At 44.9% G+C, this 18,282-nt stretch overlaps 1 protein-coding gene across 1 annotated transcript in view; it reads left to right on the top strand.

The window, feature by feature from the left end:
- Positions 1-18,282, top strand: part of WBP4 (WW domain binding protein 4) — a 30,026-nt gene that overhangs the window by 4,005 nt on the left and 7,739 nt on the right. The window contains exons 3-6 of the mRNA XM_088482182.1: positions 764-836; positions 10,352-10,414; positions 13,195-13,321; positions 13,849-14,010. Coding sequence (XP_088338308.1) covers positions 764-836; positions 10,352-10,414; positions 13,195-13,321; positions 13,849-14,010 — 425 coding nt within the window. The remainder of the gene's footprint in view (positions 1-763; positions 837-10,351; positions 10,415-13,194; positions 13,322-13,848; positions 14,011-18,282) is intronic.

An 18,282-nucleotide genomic window follows, 5' to 3' on the forward strand; every position in this document is an offset into this window, starting at 1 on the left:
CATCACCCTCCCTCCTCCAAATGCCATTTATTTTCCCTTCAGACTGCACACATGCCCTCAGATTTCCTTACAATGTGTAACAGGCCTACCCACATGACTCAGACCTCCCCACATGCCAATTATATGCCCATCAGACTCTCACATGTCCTAATGCCCATCAGACACCACCTATATATCCACGCATGCCTTTTATGATGCCTATGAAGCACTTAGTTGCTGTAGACTGAATGGTGTTTACTGCAGGAGAGGAGCCCTCTTTGTTTCATGGGCAGCGGGGAGAGTGCACTCTACAGTCTCATCCTCTTCCTCTGCCCCCTTTTGATTGGCAGCTGATGGCAACTTTGGGGATTGGCTGCTGAGAGCCTCCTGTGGGCTTGATGAGGCTGCAAGTGATCACTGCTGCAGTTTGAGAAGAGCTGTATTAATTAGTGCAGCCTGTGTAAATGGCCTGTCCAAATAATCTGATTCGAGTCTAGTTTACCTGCCTGCTGCACCAAGTTTGGGAAATACTGGATTAGAAGATGATCCATCTCTGTAATTGAAAACATAACAATGTTGATGAAAGGGAAACTTAAATTTTAAGGAACTGAGGTTGCTTTATATGCATAAATAAAATAAAAAAAATCACAGATATGGTAAAACTCACTTTTTTTTTTTGCATTTGACAATGTTTTTGTCACATTTCTCATGCTATTGTGATTTCATTTGTCATTTATACGATAAACTTTTGTATGGAATTTTAATCTCACTCTGGTCTTTGCAGGGCTGACTACTGGAAATCACAACCTAAGAAGTTTTGTACCTACTGCAAGTGTTGGATTGCCGATAATAAGCCCGTATGTTTAGTTCTTATTATTTATTATTGTTGTTGTTGTTGTACATACTTCTACTAACATACAATGCCCCTAACAAAGCTGCTCTGGCATATTTCTACTTCATGTTCCATAGGGGGTCCACAGGGTTGACCTTGGGGTATAGCTGGATCTGGATCAACGGGCACCATGCAGTTAAAGCTTTGCTGCTCCCAAGATGCAATGGGTCCATCCTCCTCTATACCCCGCCCCAGCCACAGGCACATCAGTTTTAGTTGGAGCCCGGCTGGAGTCGGGTCACTTTAGCACAGGGGGGGCTGCTTGGCAGCCCCTAAGCTTATTTTTAGAGTTCTTTTATTATTTTTAATTTTGACTCTTCTGAACAGCAGCTTCAGACTGTCCATTGGACGTCTAAGCTGCTGCTCCTACACCCCGCTGGCGCCACGATGCCAGTACAGATCGGAGGATCGCGGCGGGACCCCAGAGTCTGTACTAACATGGGCTCTCCCTCAACTGCTGCCAGAGCGCCAGGGATCAGGTAAGCCGCAGGTCACTACTTGCGGTGACCCATATGTGTGCCTTATGCAGTCGCATGCCTCCAGTCTCTGGGGCTAGACCGGAGGCGCTAGCTAGTGGCGGTGGGCTCCCCCTCTCCGGAGGCATACTCCGCGGGACCACTGGACCACCAGGGAGTTAAATGCCTGCTGCGGGAACTGGCGTCCCGGGGGTTAAATGCTAGCAAGGGGAGAGAGCCTTCCCTGTTTAGCGGCTCCTCCCCTCAGCTCAGAGCGCTTTTCTGCTCAGGCATGGCGACGCTGAGCTGCTTCCTCCTGCGGCCACTCCTCTGGCGGCCATCTTTTCTTGGGTGGGCAGCGCAGATCTCTCCAGGCAGTGTGTGGTCTGATCCCCCTGTGTACCTCTCCCCTGCAAAACTATAGCCCTCCCAGACACTGAATCTGGGCGGTTGATTGTAGTGACAAGTTGCAGTGAGTATTAACTTTCTGCATTCTATGTGGCTTTTGCTAGTGCTGACTGTATCTGGTTTTTTTCTTTTTACTGTCAGTCTATAACTATCCCTTTCCTTCTCCTACAGCCCTGGCAGGTGTGTGTGGGAAGGGCTTTTCAAGGATCTCACTTATATAAATTAATGTATTTATGAGGTCGGTCACATACTGTTGTGTGCTACATGGTGCCATATTTGTGGGCTTGTGTGCTGCATACTTGTGGGCACGCCAAGTGCTTCCCTGTTGTATTGCTATATATATTTGGGTATATATCTATTTGTTAGCATGTCTGATGAGGAAGTTGAGCGCTCTACGGCTCCCAATCTGCTCGCCTGCAGACGCTGCGCTATAGTGGGGAATATGGAGGATTTATCGCAGGATGGGTTGTGTGTGAGATTTCATTAGTTACCTGGTCACTCTAAACCCCCAACTTTGGGACAGGAGCCCCCTTGGGCGGTATTTTCGCAGGTGCTGGCCTCCATCGCGGACCGCCTAGTGGTCCTGATTGCGCTCCCCCATAGGGGGTTACCCCAACCAGCCATCCCCCCACTTCTCCGGGTGTATCGCAATTATTGCAGTCTTCCCCTGGGCCTCAGACAGTTCATCCATATGCAGGGTTCCCTATGTATGTTCAGTCTCCTCCGATGACGCAGCAGTCCGTCATTCCCTTCCAGGGTCTCCCGCAAGTTAACCCACCGTGGGTGGATGTGTTCTCCAATTCTGTCCAGAGTGTAGCGGCCTCTTCTTCGGCTTTTCAAACCATGTTGTGTAATGACAAGCCTCACAAGGCATCAAAACGCACTGTTACGTCATCCCAGCTTGCGCAGCTATGAGACTCAGATGCGTCCTCGGATGAGGGCGAATTGCATGAGGAATCTGATTCAGATTCCCCTGCTCCGATAGTGGAGATGAGATCTACCATTAATGTGCTGGCATTGGTGCGGGCTGTGCGGTCCATTCTTGATATAGAGGATGACGCCCCCGCCCCTAAGTCAAAGTATCAAAATTTTAGGTGACTCTGGGTCTTTTTCCTTTTCATTTTTCCATTTATTCTCTCTCTGGGGCGGTGGCCCGGTCGTCCATGGCCATCTCTTGGGTGGCTAAAGCCATTGAGAGCTGGGACAATGTACTGGAGGATACGCTTCCGGAAGAAGCTCCGGAGGTTCAGAGAGCTTTGGTTGGTCAGATGAGGGATGCCTCTTGGAGAGCGGATGCGGATTCCAAGAAAGGCCTGGAGGCCTTACCCTTTAATGGGGAGATTTTGTTCGGTCCTGACCTGGACAAAATTGTTGATACCTTGGAAAAGTCTAAATCGGCGTTTCTATCATCAGCAGCTGCGCCTTCTAAAGCTAGGACCTCAGTCCAAGGGTCAGTCCTTCCCGAGGCAGTCGTCAACCAAGACTGCCCCTAAACCAAAGAAGCAGGCCTGGAGCACTAGACGCCCTGCTTCCAAGGCAGAAGATAAGCCTTCAGCCTGATAGGACGGGCCTCTCTCTGGGGGATCCCAGAGTGGGGGCCGACTTCTTCAATTCGACCAGTGCTGGTGCAATACCACCACGGATGCTTGGGTACGAGAAGTGGTCTCTCAGGGGTACGCCCTATACTTCCGTTACAGACCCCCCCCCCCCCCCTCCCCCCAACAGTTCTTCTGCACGAGCCTTTCCCAGGACAAGACCAAGGCATTGCAGATCCAGGAAGCCATAGAGTTCTTGCTGAAAGCAGGTGGTGTTGTTCCCGTTCCGCCTTCTCAACGCGGGACGGGTTACTACTTTTCGCTATTTCTGGTTCCGAAACCCAATAACTCTCATCGACCCATTCTCAACCTGAAATCGTTGAACAAGTTTCTCAGAGTGCCAACTTTCAGGATGGAAACTTTGCGTTCCATCATTCTGGTTATGGAACAGGGGGATTATATGGTCTCCCTGGACATCCAGGACGCCTACCTCCATCTTCCTATAGCCTCTTCACACCAGCGGTATCTTATGTTTGCTATACAACAGCTTCACTTCCAGTTTCAGGCTCTGCCCTTTGGTCCAAGGGTGTTCACCAAAGTTATGGCTGTCAATCTGCGCAGCCAGGGTATACGGCTTCTGCTGTATCTGATCGACCTCCTATTGCTGGCAGGCTCTCCGGAGGTACTTTTGCAACATCTGCACCTGACGATTGCTTGTCTCCAGGCACACGGGTGGCTGATAAACTGGAAGAAGTCTTCCCTCATTCCGTCACAGAGGATGGTTCACGTGGGAGCCCTTCTGGACTCTCGTCAGCAAAGGATCTTTCTGACTCCGGAAAAGGTTTCCTCCCTACAACTACGAGTGAGCAGTTGTCTAAAGACTCCCCAAGTGTTGGTTCACTTGGCAATGAGAGGTCTGGGGTCCATGGTGTCGACATTCGACATGGTGGAGTATGCCCAGTTTCATTCCAGGCCCCTGCAGGGGCTGATTCTATCCAAATGGAACTGGTTACCACACCGAATCAGGACTCAGATTCTTGTGTTGTCCCTGTAGGTGCGCCTGTTGATGGCTTGGTGGCTTCAGACATCTCATCTCACCAAGGGCCGCCCCTTTTGGATCCCGGACTGTGTTCTGCTCACGACGGATGCCAGTCTCCTGGGTTGGGGGGCAGTATCGGTTCCACTTTCACTTCAGGGCCGTTGGACGGCGGAAGAAGCGGTTCTTCCCATAAATATTCTGGAACTTCGGGCTGTGTACAGGGCCTTCCAGTTGTCCGGTCACGCTCTTCACGAAGGGCAGTGTAAGTTCAGTCCGACAACGCCACCACAGTGGTGTACATCAACCGTCAAGGGGGGACTCGCAGTCGAGCATCAATGTCAGAGGTGTCACGCATCCTGTCTTGGGCGGAGTGCCACTTTACGGCCATCTCTGCAGCCTTCATTCCAGGAGTTCTTAACTGGGAAGCGGACTTGCTCAGCCGTCACAACATGCATCCCGGGGAATGGTCCCTTCGTCCAGATGTATTTCAACCTCTCGTGGACAAGTGGGGACTGCCGGAGGTGAACCTCATGGATTCCCGTCACAATCGCAAATTGCTTGTGTATGGGTCCAGGACAAAAGACGCCGGTGCAAGCTTGGTGTACGCGATGTCAGTGAAATGGACATTTCAGCTGGCGTATCTTTTCCCTTCGATAGCCTTCCTGCCTCGGGTCCTTTCGGAAATTCAAACAGGATGGCGGCACGCTTCTGCTGGTTGCACCGGCTTGGCCTAGACGTCCCTGGTACTCCAATCTTTGAGGCCTTTCCGTCGACATTCCGTTTCTTCTGCCTCAATGTCAGGACCTGTTGTCTCAGGTGCCCTGCCTTTACCCGGATCTGGGTCTTCTATCTTTGACGGCGTGGCTCTTGAGACATCCGTCTTAAGGGCCCGGGGTTTTTCCAGCTCAGTCATCAGCACAATGCTACAGGCGCGCAGCCTGCTTTCCCCAGGGTTTAGCACAGGGTGCGGCGTACTTATTTTCAATGGTGTTCAGAAACTACGATCCTCGAGCGTTTCATGTTTCTAGGATTTTGGCGTTCCTTCTGTCTGGATTAGACCTAGGGTTACGCCTCGCTTCATTGAAAGTTAATGTGTCTGCACTTTGTGTGGTTCCAGCGTAGGATTGCTACTCTGCCTGATGTCCGCACCTTTATCCAGGGTGTTCTCAGGATTCAACCTCCTTTTGCTCCGCCAGTGGCTCCTCGGGATTTGGCAGTGGTGCTTCGGGCACCGCAAGGTCCTCCATTTGAACCTCTTGAGTCGGTGGAACTCAAGTGGATGACACTTAAGACTGTTTTTCACCTGTCAATTGCTTCGGCCAGGAGAGTGTCAGAATTAGGAGCGCTTTCTTGCCGTTCTCCTTTTCTAACTTTTCACCTGGACAGGGCAGTGCTTCGCACCCGTCCGGGTTTTTTTCGTAAGGTGGTGTCCAAGTTCCACATTAATCAGGTAATAGTTGTGCCAGCATTTCAGTGACTTGATCTCTCGGTTGGTGAGGCTTCCTTAGATGTTGTCCGTGCTCTCAAAGTTTATGTGGACCGGACTAGATCCATTCTGAAGTCTGATTCTTTGTTTGTCCTCTTTGGTTTTCACAAGAGAGGTTGGCCTGCCAACAAACAAACTTTGGCCTGTTGGCTTTGTTTGGTTATTTGTGAGGCTTATTCACAGTAGGATTTACCTGTTCCAGCCTCTGTTAAGGCTCATTCCACTCGGTCTGTGGGTCACTCGTGGGCTGCTGGCCGTGGCGCCTCAGCTATTCAGCTGTGTAAGGCGGCGACCTGGTCTTCCATACAGACTTTTCTAAGGTTCTATAAGTTTGACACCTTCGCCTCTCAGGATGCGTCCTTCGGGCGCCAGATTCTCCTTTCAGCACAGGAGCGTCCCCACCCTTAGTTGTACTGCTTTGGGACATCCCCAAGGTCAGCCCTGTGGACCCCCTATGGAACCTGAAGTAGAAAACAAGACATATGGTAAGAACTTACCTTTGTTATCTCTGTTTCTACGAGGTCCACAGGGCGCCCGCCCTGACTCACCTGGCTTCATGTGGGCTATGTGGCTGGTCACTGGTTTTCCGTCTCCCTTTCCGTGAGTATGGTTATTGAGTGTTCCAGTCTTCCTTCTCTCTGTCTTTATCTCCTCCTGGCCTTGGCTACTTACCAACTGATGTGGCTGGGGCGGGGTATAGAGGAGGATGCACCCAGTGCATCCTGGGAGCAGCAAAGCTTTAACTGTGTGGTGCCTGTGGATCCAGATCCAGCTATACCCCAAGGTCAATCCTGTGGACCCTATGGACCTCGTAGAAACAGAGATAACAAAGGTAAGTTCTTACCATATTTCTTGTTGTTTCTTCCTTTTGTCTCAAAATAACTGCCAAATTCTGCCCAAGATATGTGCCTCGGTATCCGGTCATTAGGTCTACAGTAAATAGGTAGACAATGGAAGTTAGACAGGCATTAGGTTGACAGGGTCTGAAGAGCAACACACTAAAGGTCGACTGGTAAGAAGGTCATTAGGTCTACACACAAGGTCAACATAGAAATGGTTGACACATGTTTTTTAGGGTTAGGCACCAGGAGGTACGGTTAGGGTTAGGCACTAGAAGGGATGGTTAGGGTTAGGCACCAGGAGGGAAGATTAGGGTTAGGCGCCAAGGGGAAGGTTAGGGTGAATATTATGGCTAGAAAATGAAAAGTAAACAGTGTGTCGACCTTCAGTACCTGTGGACCTTCTTACCAGTTAACTTTTAGTGTGTCGACCTCCAGACCCTGTCGACCTATTGCCTGTCTAACTTCCATCGTCTACCAATTTACTGTAACGATCCACACCCATGTACTTCTCATCCATGGGTTACAGGAACTTTTTTTCTTTTTTTTTTTTTGTAGAATTCCCTACTTTGTACAGCCATGGCCAAAAGTTTTGAGACTGACACAAATATTGTTCTTCACAAAGTTTGCTGCTTCAGTGTTTTTAGACCTTTTTGTCTGATATTTCTATGGTATACTGAATTAAATTTACAAGCATTTCATAGGTGTCAAAGGTTTTTATTGACAATTACATTAAGTTTATGCAGAGAGTCAATATTTGCAGTGATGACCAATTTATTTTTTCTCCCCAAGACCTGCAATTCACCCTGGCATGCTGTCAATCAACTTCTGGGCCACATACTGACTGATGGCCACCCATTCTTGCCTAATCAATGTATGGAGTTTGTCAGAATTTGTGGGTTTTGTTTGTCCACCCGCCTCTTGAGGGTTGACCACAAGTTCTCAATGGGATTAAGGTCTGGGACGTTTCCTGGCCATGGACCCAAAATGTTGATGTTTTGTTCCCCAAGCCACTTAGTTATCACTTTTGCCTTTATGGCAAGGTGCTCCATCATGTTAGAAAAGGCATCGTTCATCACCAAACTGTTCTTGGATGGTTGGGAGAAGTTGCTGTTGGAGGATGTTTTGGTACCATTCTTTATTCATGGCTGTGTTCTTAGGCAAAATTGTGAGTGTCATGGCAGCCATCTCTCTCTCCCTCTCCCTCTCCCTCTCCCTCCCTCCCTCCTGGGGCAGATTTCTTGTAAATTGCATCGGAGGCAGAGGAACGGAAGTTGCTAGATTAGATCCTTTTCTCCTGTCTGGAGCTTAAGCATTTAATCACACTTCCCAAGGAAGCTGAGTAGGGTCTGCCCCTCAGATAGGTACCTTGGGGAATGATACTTACCACATGAGAGCCTTGAACCAGGGTCTTTCGGGCCATTGTGCAGCATCTGACTAGATGCTTTTACTCAATGCATGGCACAGTTAATGTTCCAACTTCCTTAGAAAGTATCATAGAATCTGATAGTACTTCTATACCTTGGAGACGTCCACTGACAGCATCTCACATCCGATGCTCACACACAGAACTGGAAACATCGAAGGCAGATCAGGCAGCCCTCAGCCTTCTGAGTAAGTCTCAGCTATTGCAGACATAGCGGGTGTTCACACACACAGAGGAATCTCCTGCTGTGAGCAAGCGAACAGTGGCTAATTTATGCACATCATGAAAACAGTGCTTAAATGGTCAGACAGAGCTGCATTTCTATAACCACCCAACCTTACCTCCCCCATAAACTGACTACCTGTCTCACACACACACACACACACACACACACACACACACACACACACACACACACACACACACACACACACACACACACACACACACACACACACACACACACACACACACACACACACACACACACACACCATTGTGTCCATTTCTGATCAGGCCCATAGTTTGCCTATAGCATTGCATGCACACTCTGAAGCATCACAGACAGATATGGCAAATGTCTCTATTTTTGGAATTCTATCTGCCACAACAGATTGTTGGCCAAAGTGAATCCATTGCTACACTTCTCGGCTGTACCTCTGCTCTTTCTGTACATGAAATGGAGCTATTGTTTCCATTCTTCTTGGTTTTGATTTGACAGCCACCATTTTATTACAGATACTTTAGTGATCACGTGGACATGCTGGCTCAAGCATTGGAATAAAAAAAGTGCTTCACAGGACCAAACAATGATTAATGTGCGTAATGGTCCTGATTCAGGGTTGTATGTTTTTGGCATCGCTGCTGCGTCGTTTTAGCAGTGATGCTAAAAGCCACTGGCTTCAGCACGGCCATAAAACGGGGCTGACACTGCCTGACTTCGCCCCCCAAACAGCAGCCTGTCAATCATGCGTCCGCATGTACTGATAGGCACATGCGCAGAATCTGTACTGCGCATGTGACAATCGCCCACTATCAGAATTGCAGGCAAACCATCTAGATTGTGTACAACTCTAAATCAGGCCCCATGTCGGTAACATACCATCCTTTTTTATACATACAGCTATGAATTTTACACATTTTTCTTTGTTTTTTTTCCCGAATAACATTACAATTTCTGTCAGTCTGGGTTTGTGCTATAATTGTTTCTTTTCACTCACTACAAAAAAACAGCCCTTCATTTAGTAATAAATTTTATTTCGGCAGAGTTTTAACACATACTTTAAACATTTCATGTAATCACAATCATTTTCTTACATAACATATAACCCGCTCTCAAAAGCAACTGTTTTATTTTATTGAACTACCATCACTTACTATGAGTGGTGTGTTATATTCTTTGAAAGAGTTTGCAGAGAGACCTTACTAAGCTTTCCTAAAATTGTGCCAGAGACCTGTATCTCACTCCACAGATACAGATACAGTGGTGTGCCGTGTTATCCCGCCATTCATGATGTGCGAGTTCTCTCATATCATTCCTATTTGTCTATATTAGGTATGCAAGAAAACACAGCACTTTAAGGTGCGAAAAATAGTAAAGAACGTTGATCAGTATTGCCGTCTACCCTTAAGACTAATAATGAGGCTAAACATGGAATATTATGTTGTACATATAATACAGTAATCTGTGACAAACAACAATGTAAGATATGATTTTCCAGTTTTTTTACTCAGTCTTATGTATAGACAGCAAGGCTGATTAGTCTTAACACTTTTTCACTAATATTCTGCTACTTTTCCAATTATTGTGAGAAATTACAGCAGCTGACAGTGCAATGTCATGTATAGCACACTTGTGAAAAAATACACTCGCAAGAAGGAGTCATTAATAGAGCACACCATCTTGCGCAACTCTGAATGTGTCGCACTGGGAGCAAAGTTAAGTACACATCTGTAATTACATCCACCATAGGCTGGGTACACATTAAACAATATATTGTTTTGAGGCGGATCAGAACAATATATTGGGCACATTGTCTAATGTGTAGCCACAACTGCGCACTCCCGCAGGTCGCATGCAATATCGTGTTATTGGCCGTGCTGCGCGGCCAATCACAGTATCTTATGCTGGGCTGTGCAGTGTAATGAAGGACAGAATGAGGTATTGTTCCATCGTTCGCTACATGTAATGTGTACCGGCAATCTTGCATGGTCCAGGGTGAAAGTAAATCGATGTTTGAATTCAAGTGTTGCTATTTCTTAACTTACTAATACATAATTTTATTTTTCTAGAGTATTGAATTCCATGAGAGGGGGAAAAACCACAAAGAAAATGTCACCAAAAAAATCAGCGAGGTAAATTACCTGCACTATTGTACAATACTTCAGTAACTTTGTCTCCTAGTAGAAGACTATTTCATAATTCATGTTGCCAGGGCATATTATTTATTGTATTGTATATTTGGATTAAAAAAAAAAAAATTATAGGGCCAGATTCAATTAGCCACTAAAAAGCCGTGGTTTTGCAAACATTTTTCACATGTGCGAACTTTGCGAACAAAAAAATACTTATCCTGCAATCCTGTGTTGTCGCAGTTTTCACACATGCGAATTCTCCATAGACAACAAAAGACTAACGGGTATTCAATATGGAGCGAAAAGGTCGGAATCGGCGATAAATTATCGCTTATGACGTCATTTTCGCCGTTTTCAATTATCCCCGTATTCAATTTCAAAGACCTTTTTCGCAGGTTCGAAAAGTCTTTGAAAAAAAACGGGGATAACTTTTTTCACCACTGAATAGGTGGCGAAAAAAAGTGCAGAATTGGGGTTTAGGGGTGCAGGCTTAAAAAAAAATAGCCTGCATCCCTGGGAATGACATTTTAAAATAAACTGTGTCAAAAAAAAGTTTCAAAAAAAAATAGGGACCCCCAAAAAAATTATTTAAAATTTGGGGTGAAAAAAAAAATGGGAAAAAAGTGTTTAAAAATAGGGAAATAGGTTCAGGGCTATTCTGCAAATATGCGGCAGGTGTATTCTAGAATAGGCTATTAGCGGCAGGTGCATATTTGCAGAATTTTTAAATAAAGACTTTAGGGACTTAAAAATATGCTAGTACCCATTTTCATGTACCCCAAATTTGATGGGACCATTTAAAAAAAACAAAAAAAAAATCTAAGTGCTCTTCTGCAACACTTCTTCAATGTCGGGGAAAAAACCACCTGCCGCGGCTATTTAAAACCCCGACTTTCATTTGCAGGCTAAAACGGGGGTACCCATAGTAATCCCCCATGTTTTTACAGCTTTAGGGGGGTCCTACAATTTATTCCAGGTAAATTTTGTTTTTTTTCGCCGATCCTACTTCGCCGGGTCCCGTTTTCGTAGCTTTTAAATTTAATACGGGGATAAAGCGGGCGCGCGCCGATACTTTATCCCAGGAAAATCTCTGATGTGGAGCGAAAAGTCCAGCACGGACTTTTCGTTCCCATATTGAATACCCCTCTAAAAGTTTTCACCATCTCAGAGCAGGTGAAAACTTGTGCAAAATCCCTAGTTTTGGCTAAAAATGTGGGGACTTGGTTCAGAACCCCTTGAACCTCTCCCCCATGACAAATTAGGCAAAAAATATTTTTCATTGGCTTCATTTGGCCAATGATTTACGTTCTTTTTGGGGACAAAAAAAAGTGTTGGAAAATGGGTTTAAAGTACTGGGATTGGTATTTTGGAGGGCTGTATGGATGGGACATGTGTTTTAAACATTTCAGATGGCTGCACCTGGTGTATTTTTGCATTTCTTTTAAAAGCGCACTTTTTGGACTCAAAATATATTTGCAAAATAGCTTTTTATAATTTTTGCAATGTTATACAAATATGCATATAACAGCCATTTGACATAATTTAAGAACACCGAATACTTTTGTTAGGGCCACTAATACACTTCTAAAATGATTTCCTATGTTAGTTAGCCTTTTTTATAGGGTGCAGAGAGATTTCCCCAAAATGTACTGTACTTTTTCGCAGGATCCGACCGTTTTCGTGCAACTATTTTATCGCATTTTTTTTATAGTAGGATAGTGCAAAACACGGGAGCGCGCATAGACAAAAAATGCAAAAATATTGCACCAAAACACCAGAAGTGTGCGAAAACTTTACCAACCTTAGAACAAAAACTTATCGCATCTAATTGAATTCCCCCTTAATATTTTCTCTAGAACCAATACTAAGCCTTAAAGCCATAAACTCTGAAATGCTGGTTAAGGCAGGTACCCAATTAGCCTCAATATTATTTCAGGGGTGAAAAGTGCAATTTTTTTCAACCCCGCAAGGGCGAGAATACATAGGTCTGTGAGTTTATCACTGATCCTATGTGTTTTCACCCCCAAAATATCCTATTTTTGAGTCCAAAGAAATAGGATATGAGGAAAAAAAAACATTGGGGAAAACTGGGATCATCGGCGAAGAATCCCCGTTTTTTGGGGACACATCAGGTCCCGAAAAAAAAACCCACATTAAGTGCCGGCTTCCGGCGGCGTTTCTGGCCTAATTTGATAGCCCCGCAACAATCCATTAGCAGCGCTACTTTAGTGCTGCCCTTTGGCTACCGGTCTAAGTTTTTTATGTCCAAAGTAGCTACATGCAGTGCTCCTTTACAAATACAAAATACAATAACAATAACTTTACATTCTATAATCTGAATACAATAACAAATTCATATGTCATACATACATTTTCAGTCATTTTTTTTAATCTGCATCTTACAATCCTTCGTGGTATACAGTCTAAGACCAATTGTTTGAGAATGCATATTTAGAATTACACAAGTTAGTTATTTAGGTAAATGCATATTTTCATGTTCTAAAGATACCAATATAATTTTTATGTGGGACAGATGTACTATTAGACAGTGTCTGATAGCAAAAATGCCATGAACATATATTGGTCTGAGATAGTGATATTCATTTTCTTTTGTTTAGTAATTCATATTTTCATTTCAGTAGCTTCTTTCTAGGCATGAGGTTCACCTATTGCTGAGGTTGCATGACACAAGGACTGTTTGCAGTGTTTGTCCACATATAACAGCGGTATAGCACAACTTTGGCAGTGTACTACATTTGTGTACAAATCTCTCCTTATAGATCAGGCAGAAAAGTGTGGCCAAGGCAAAAGAGGATGAAAAGAAGTCAAAGGAGTTTGCTGCGATGGAAGAAGCCGCACTAAAGGCCTATGAGGAAGATCTGAAGAGGCTGGAAGGCACAAAGCCAGGTACTAGGAATGTCATAACACTATGGTTTTAGACCTTCTGTAGGTACATTGAGAAGGACATTTGTGCAGCATAAGCTACTAAACTGTTCCTTTGTTTGCTGGTATGGATCCTACAATAGTAAAACTGTAATCAACACCTAAGTGCGTGTTCTGCCTCTGTTCACACTCCCGGCCAGGCACAGTATGGGTTAAAGGGAAAAACCTGTTTTGCACCGTTGCAACAGCTTGTTGCTTTACAGCATTTGGGACCTGAATTCAGTTCCCACCAAGGCACTATGTGTAACAGATCGAAGATCTTCTTCACACGCTGGCATGGGTTCTTTCCGGGTACTCTGGTTTCCTCCCACAATCCAAAATTCTTAATGGATTCTGATAACAAATTAACCCTAGAGTAGTGTAATATGGAATACAGATTGTAAACTACTGGGGTAGGGACTGACATGAATGACTATTCTCTGTAAAGTGCTGTGGAATATGTGTGCGGTGTATATATATAGAACTACAAATAAAGAAAACATTTTCTGTAGTCCCTCCAGCTCTAGTGGGTCCAACCATTGAAGAGAGGAGGCACCGTGATGAGAAGAAAAGGAATGAAATAGAAGCCCTAGAAAAACATCATGCTGCAAAGCAGTGGACAAAAGGAAAGTCTGCAGAAGGATACCCATATTACTACAACTTATTAACAGGAGGTACCGTATATTTAAATTTGACGATCCAATTAAAAGTGTGTAAGTGTGTAAGTGTGTAAGTGTGTGTGTGTGTGTGTGTGTGTGTGTGTGGCGCAAGAAACCTACTGGCCCCAAACCAGCTTTGTCCTGTGACTGGATCATGTATTTCCACCAAGAATGTTTCTGAATGACAAATATGCAATCTTAACTTCATATACCAAACTCCAATTCTTCTCTAGATTGTGAGCTTGCAGCAGGCCCTCTTGGTCTGTTTTTTTAATATCCAAATTAGTGCTGTGGAAGATGCTGGTGTATGCGTGTGTGTGTGTGTATATAATAAATATATATATATATTCTCTCCCTCTCCCTCTCCCTCTCCCTCCCCCTCCCCCTCCCCCTCCCCCTCTCCGTCCGTCCGTCTCTCAAGAAATGTGATATTATCATCCTCTTTATCCCCTGGCTGTGAGTCTATCAGTTATACATCTACAGATGTGTCCACATACATCTCCATGCGCTACAAGTCACGCCACACATTACGCAGGAGCTCCATGTGCCTTGGTAGCGCAGAGCTTCTTCCTAACGTCACAGCTGGGCGAGCATTTGAATTTGCCCGACCAGTCCCTGCAGCAAGTGTACTAGCGGTCAGCGTACCACCCGTACACATAGCCAGATGCGCTGATACAGCTGCAGATATATCGGCCATCGGCTGTGCTGCACAGTCAACAAAATATGTAGGTGAACGACGTCGATCACAGACCTATCTGGGGTACACACCCGCCAACGCGTTCGCTATATATCGCCCATTGTGTACCCAGCATAAGTCTGAATGTATCTCGATTTAAATTAAATATAGATACTTCATCAAGGCTTCATTCAAATAACCGCTCTGTCATGAAAAACAATATAATGGGATCTAAAAGAAAGAGCCCTTAACTCAGAAACTCTTCCTGCATGGAAATTGAAGAATGGTGGTTTTCTATGTGATTAATTTAGGCTCAGCAGACTCAAACTGCTTAAATGTGTGAAGTACCTATGCCATTAAACCTCCACTTTCCTGTCCTCAGGATAAACACTGCTGAGATTGCTAGAATGTTGAGTTCCACACAGCAGATGATTAATTTGATTTCTTTCCTAGCATGAGAGCTCTTGGTTCCTCCCTAATGATCAATGTGTGCTACTGCTGTGGCATAGTCTGATTTTGAATCTTTATTGGTTTTCTTCTTGCTAGAATCCAAACTTTTACAAGAGCATTTAATACAGTTGTGAGTTCCAGGACATTGCTTGGTAACTTAGATTCTCGTCATGACCAAACCCTCGTTCGTCCTCCCCTCCCATGGCATCTATTGTTGCAATTGTCCAAGTAAATTGACCTCCTCTATTGAGATTGACAATTCTGACCTACCAGATGTGAGATAATTATGCCCTTAGATCAGGGGTGGGGGACCTTTTTTTTGCCGAGGGCCATTTTGATTATATATAATATTATTCGCGGGCCCGGTGCAGGCCACGCCTCCTCCATGTGACGTGACAAATCGCTGGTGATTACATTAATGCCCGAGACATCCTGAGGATGTTCCGGGAGCTGTAAGGACAGCAGTCTGACTGTCTGAAGTGTCCTAAGGATGTTCCAGGCAGCACTGCTGCATAGATTCTGGCTACAGGGTGTCATTCTAGGCACCCTGCTAGCCAAATGAGGATAGCAGAAAAAACCTCAGAGGGCCAGACCAAATGGTCCTGCGGGCCTTATAAGGCCCCCGGGCCTGTGGTTCCCCAACCCTTAGATGAACTAAACAACTCAAAGGAGAGCTGTCATAGGACCTTCCTGTTATGATGGAAATCCATTTAAGAGCCAGTAGAGACCTGACATGTCTTTGCAAAGCCAGAATCTTGATTTTTGGTTGAAACACTGTTGAAATCAAGGCCTATCCACTACACAATTCGCTCCATGAGCAATATCGTGTAGTGTATCTCCTGCAGTGGTGTGCTCAATGTCTTTAACGACATTGAGCACCCACACTGAATGGTATCAATAACTATATCGTTCAGTGACGTCACCCTCCCTCATTCCCGTACTTGCAGACCCTGACAATATCCTCAGGTTGCCCTGCAAGTACGGCCGATGATGGATATAGTCAACGACCAGCGGAAATGCGCATCGCTGGTCGTTGACGGCATTTAAACTACACGATAAATTGGACGATGAACGATATAGTTAGCGTTCAAATTGTCCAATTTATCGTGTAAGTGTATATGCGCCTTAAGAAAATAATTTGTAGCGAGAGAACTAGACTGAATTTTGATAATTAATGAGCCATCTGTGAAACTTATATCTGGATAGGCATCTGTGTATGAATGAGTGCCTGTGATCCTTCTGACTCTCAAGTTACCAGCCATTGTTGCCATGAGTGTTGTAAAGACACAGTCACTACTGATAGAACTGCAGTTATCGTACTGCAAACCTGAGAAGGCATCGGTGACTTTGTCAAATTAGAGTATGTAAATGTGTCCTTGATGTCTGACACCAGAAACCGATATGAACTTGAAGATGTACGTGCAGGTCTATGAAATTCAAATTTAGACAGAACATCTAGGTTTGGTATTCATCCTTTTATGACACTCTGGAACTGGAATAACTACTCTTGAGAACATTAAAGATTAAGAGCCGTATTCAATTAGTTTTGCACCCGCGATACTTTTTCGCATGGCAGACTTTTCGCCTACATCGCGTGTTTTGCATGCGGAAAAGTATCAGGCGCGCTCCTGCTATTCGCCGTATTCAATTAGGACGCGAAAACGGCACCCGGCGAAACTGAAACAGGCAAAGTCCTGTCAAAAATGGGGAACTCAGCCTGACACCCCCCAAAAGATGCACTAACATTGGGGATCACTATAGATGCCCCCGATTAGCCCTAATGAAGCAATTTGGGGTACTTAATGCACTAATTGGCACCAATTGACACAACTTAACAGAAGTGGTGAAGAATAGCATTAAGCAGTACAGTATTTTTTTCGTGAAAATAAGTATTCCCAACAAATTTGGGGTACTAGAAAATGGGGGCTAGCATATTTTTAAGTTGCTAAAGTGAAGATTTAAATGACGTACAAAATCCACCTGCTGTAAGCACCTCTAATCCAAAATACACCTGCCCCATACTTGGGGAACCCCCCCAGAAGTCTATTTCGCTAGTTTTTAAGTTTGTCCCCCAACTTTGAACTTTTTCACCCCCAAAATGAAAGTATTTTCGGGGTGTTCTAAAGTATTTTTTTTTTATATTTTGACAGGTTATCTTTGGGGTACTGTCCCAACAGTGCAGGGGGGTTCCCCGAAGTATGCACCCCAAAACTGCAATTCTGCACTTTTTTCCACCTGCTATTTATAGGCAAATCTTTTTAGCCTATTACATTGCATTGACTTTCCGCATACGCGAAAAGTCTTTGCAAATGAATACAGCAATACTTTTCCGCCTGGCGAAATGACGTCATCCGCGATACTTTTCTGCTGAATCGGACTTTTAGCCGGCAATTGAATACGGGCCCAAGTGTGGCTTGTCAAGACCTTCTGTCTATTTGGAGACCTGTGGTTAAAACAAAACGCATATTGGAGTTCTCTTTGTGCGCATCCTTCTAGAACTGTCAATCTCTGAGTACCCTCCACCAGGTGTCTGTAGTAGAACTGAACTTCTGGCTCCTGAAGAGAATGCCTGCCCCGTCACAGGAAATCCCCTTTTTCCAATAGATGGTATTCCCATCTTTCTGGAGTATATGGTGGGGCAGATAGAGGAACTAAAGTCACACCATTTTCATTCATCTTTTTAAAAAATTTTTATAACCGTGCGCCAATAGTGACTATAGGGAACCTCCATCAGTCATCTAGACTGGGGGTGGGGGCGCTTTACCCACTGCTGTAAAGAATAAGTAGGGCTCGTCGTTTGCACTGTGGGCACATATGCGAGGACGACCCCCACACATCCTCCACAGTGAAGAGCTAAAACAAGTAGCTTTCTGGAGATAATGGTTACTCCATTACATAAATGTTAAGGGTATGGCACACAGCCCTCAATATTACCCCTTTCAGACATACAGCAAAAACCCGTGTTTTTGGCCGTGCACGTGCATCAACAAGGGTTTTTGCTATGTGTGAACAGAAACGACCGAGTCGATGACCCTGCTCTATACCAAGGTTTTTCCTGGGTGCAGCTTGGGTAGCCTCTAGTGTGAATGCATCCAGCCCAGGTTTTTAGAGCCGGTTTTAAGAAAACTTTTTCATTGGCTGTACTGTGCACCTGCAGATGA

The sequence above is a fragment of the Taudactylus pleione genome, unplaced genomic scaffold (assembly GCF_031769625.1).
Source record: "Taudactylus pleione unplaced genomic scaffold, aTauple2 ptg000005l, whole genome shotgun sequence".
In the NCBI taxonomy this organism is placed as follows: domain Eukaryota; kingdom Metazoa; phylum Chordata; class Amphibia; order Anura; family Myobatrachidae; genus Taudactylus; species Taudactylus pleione.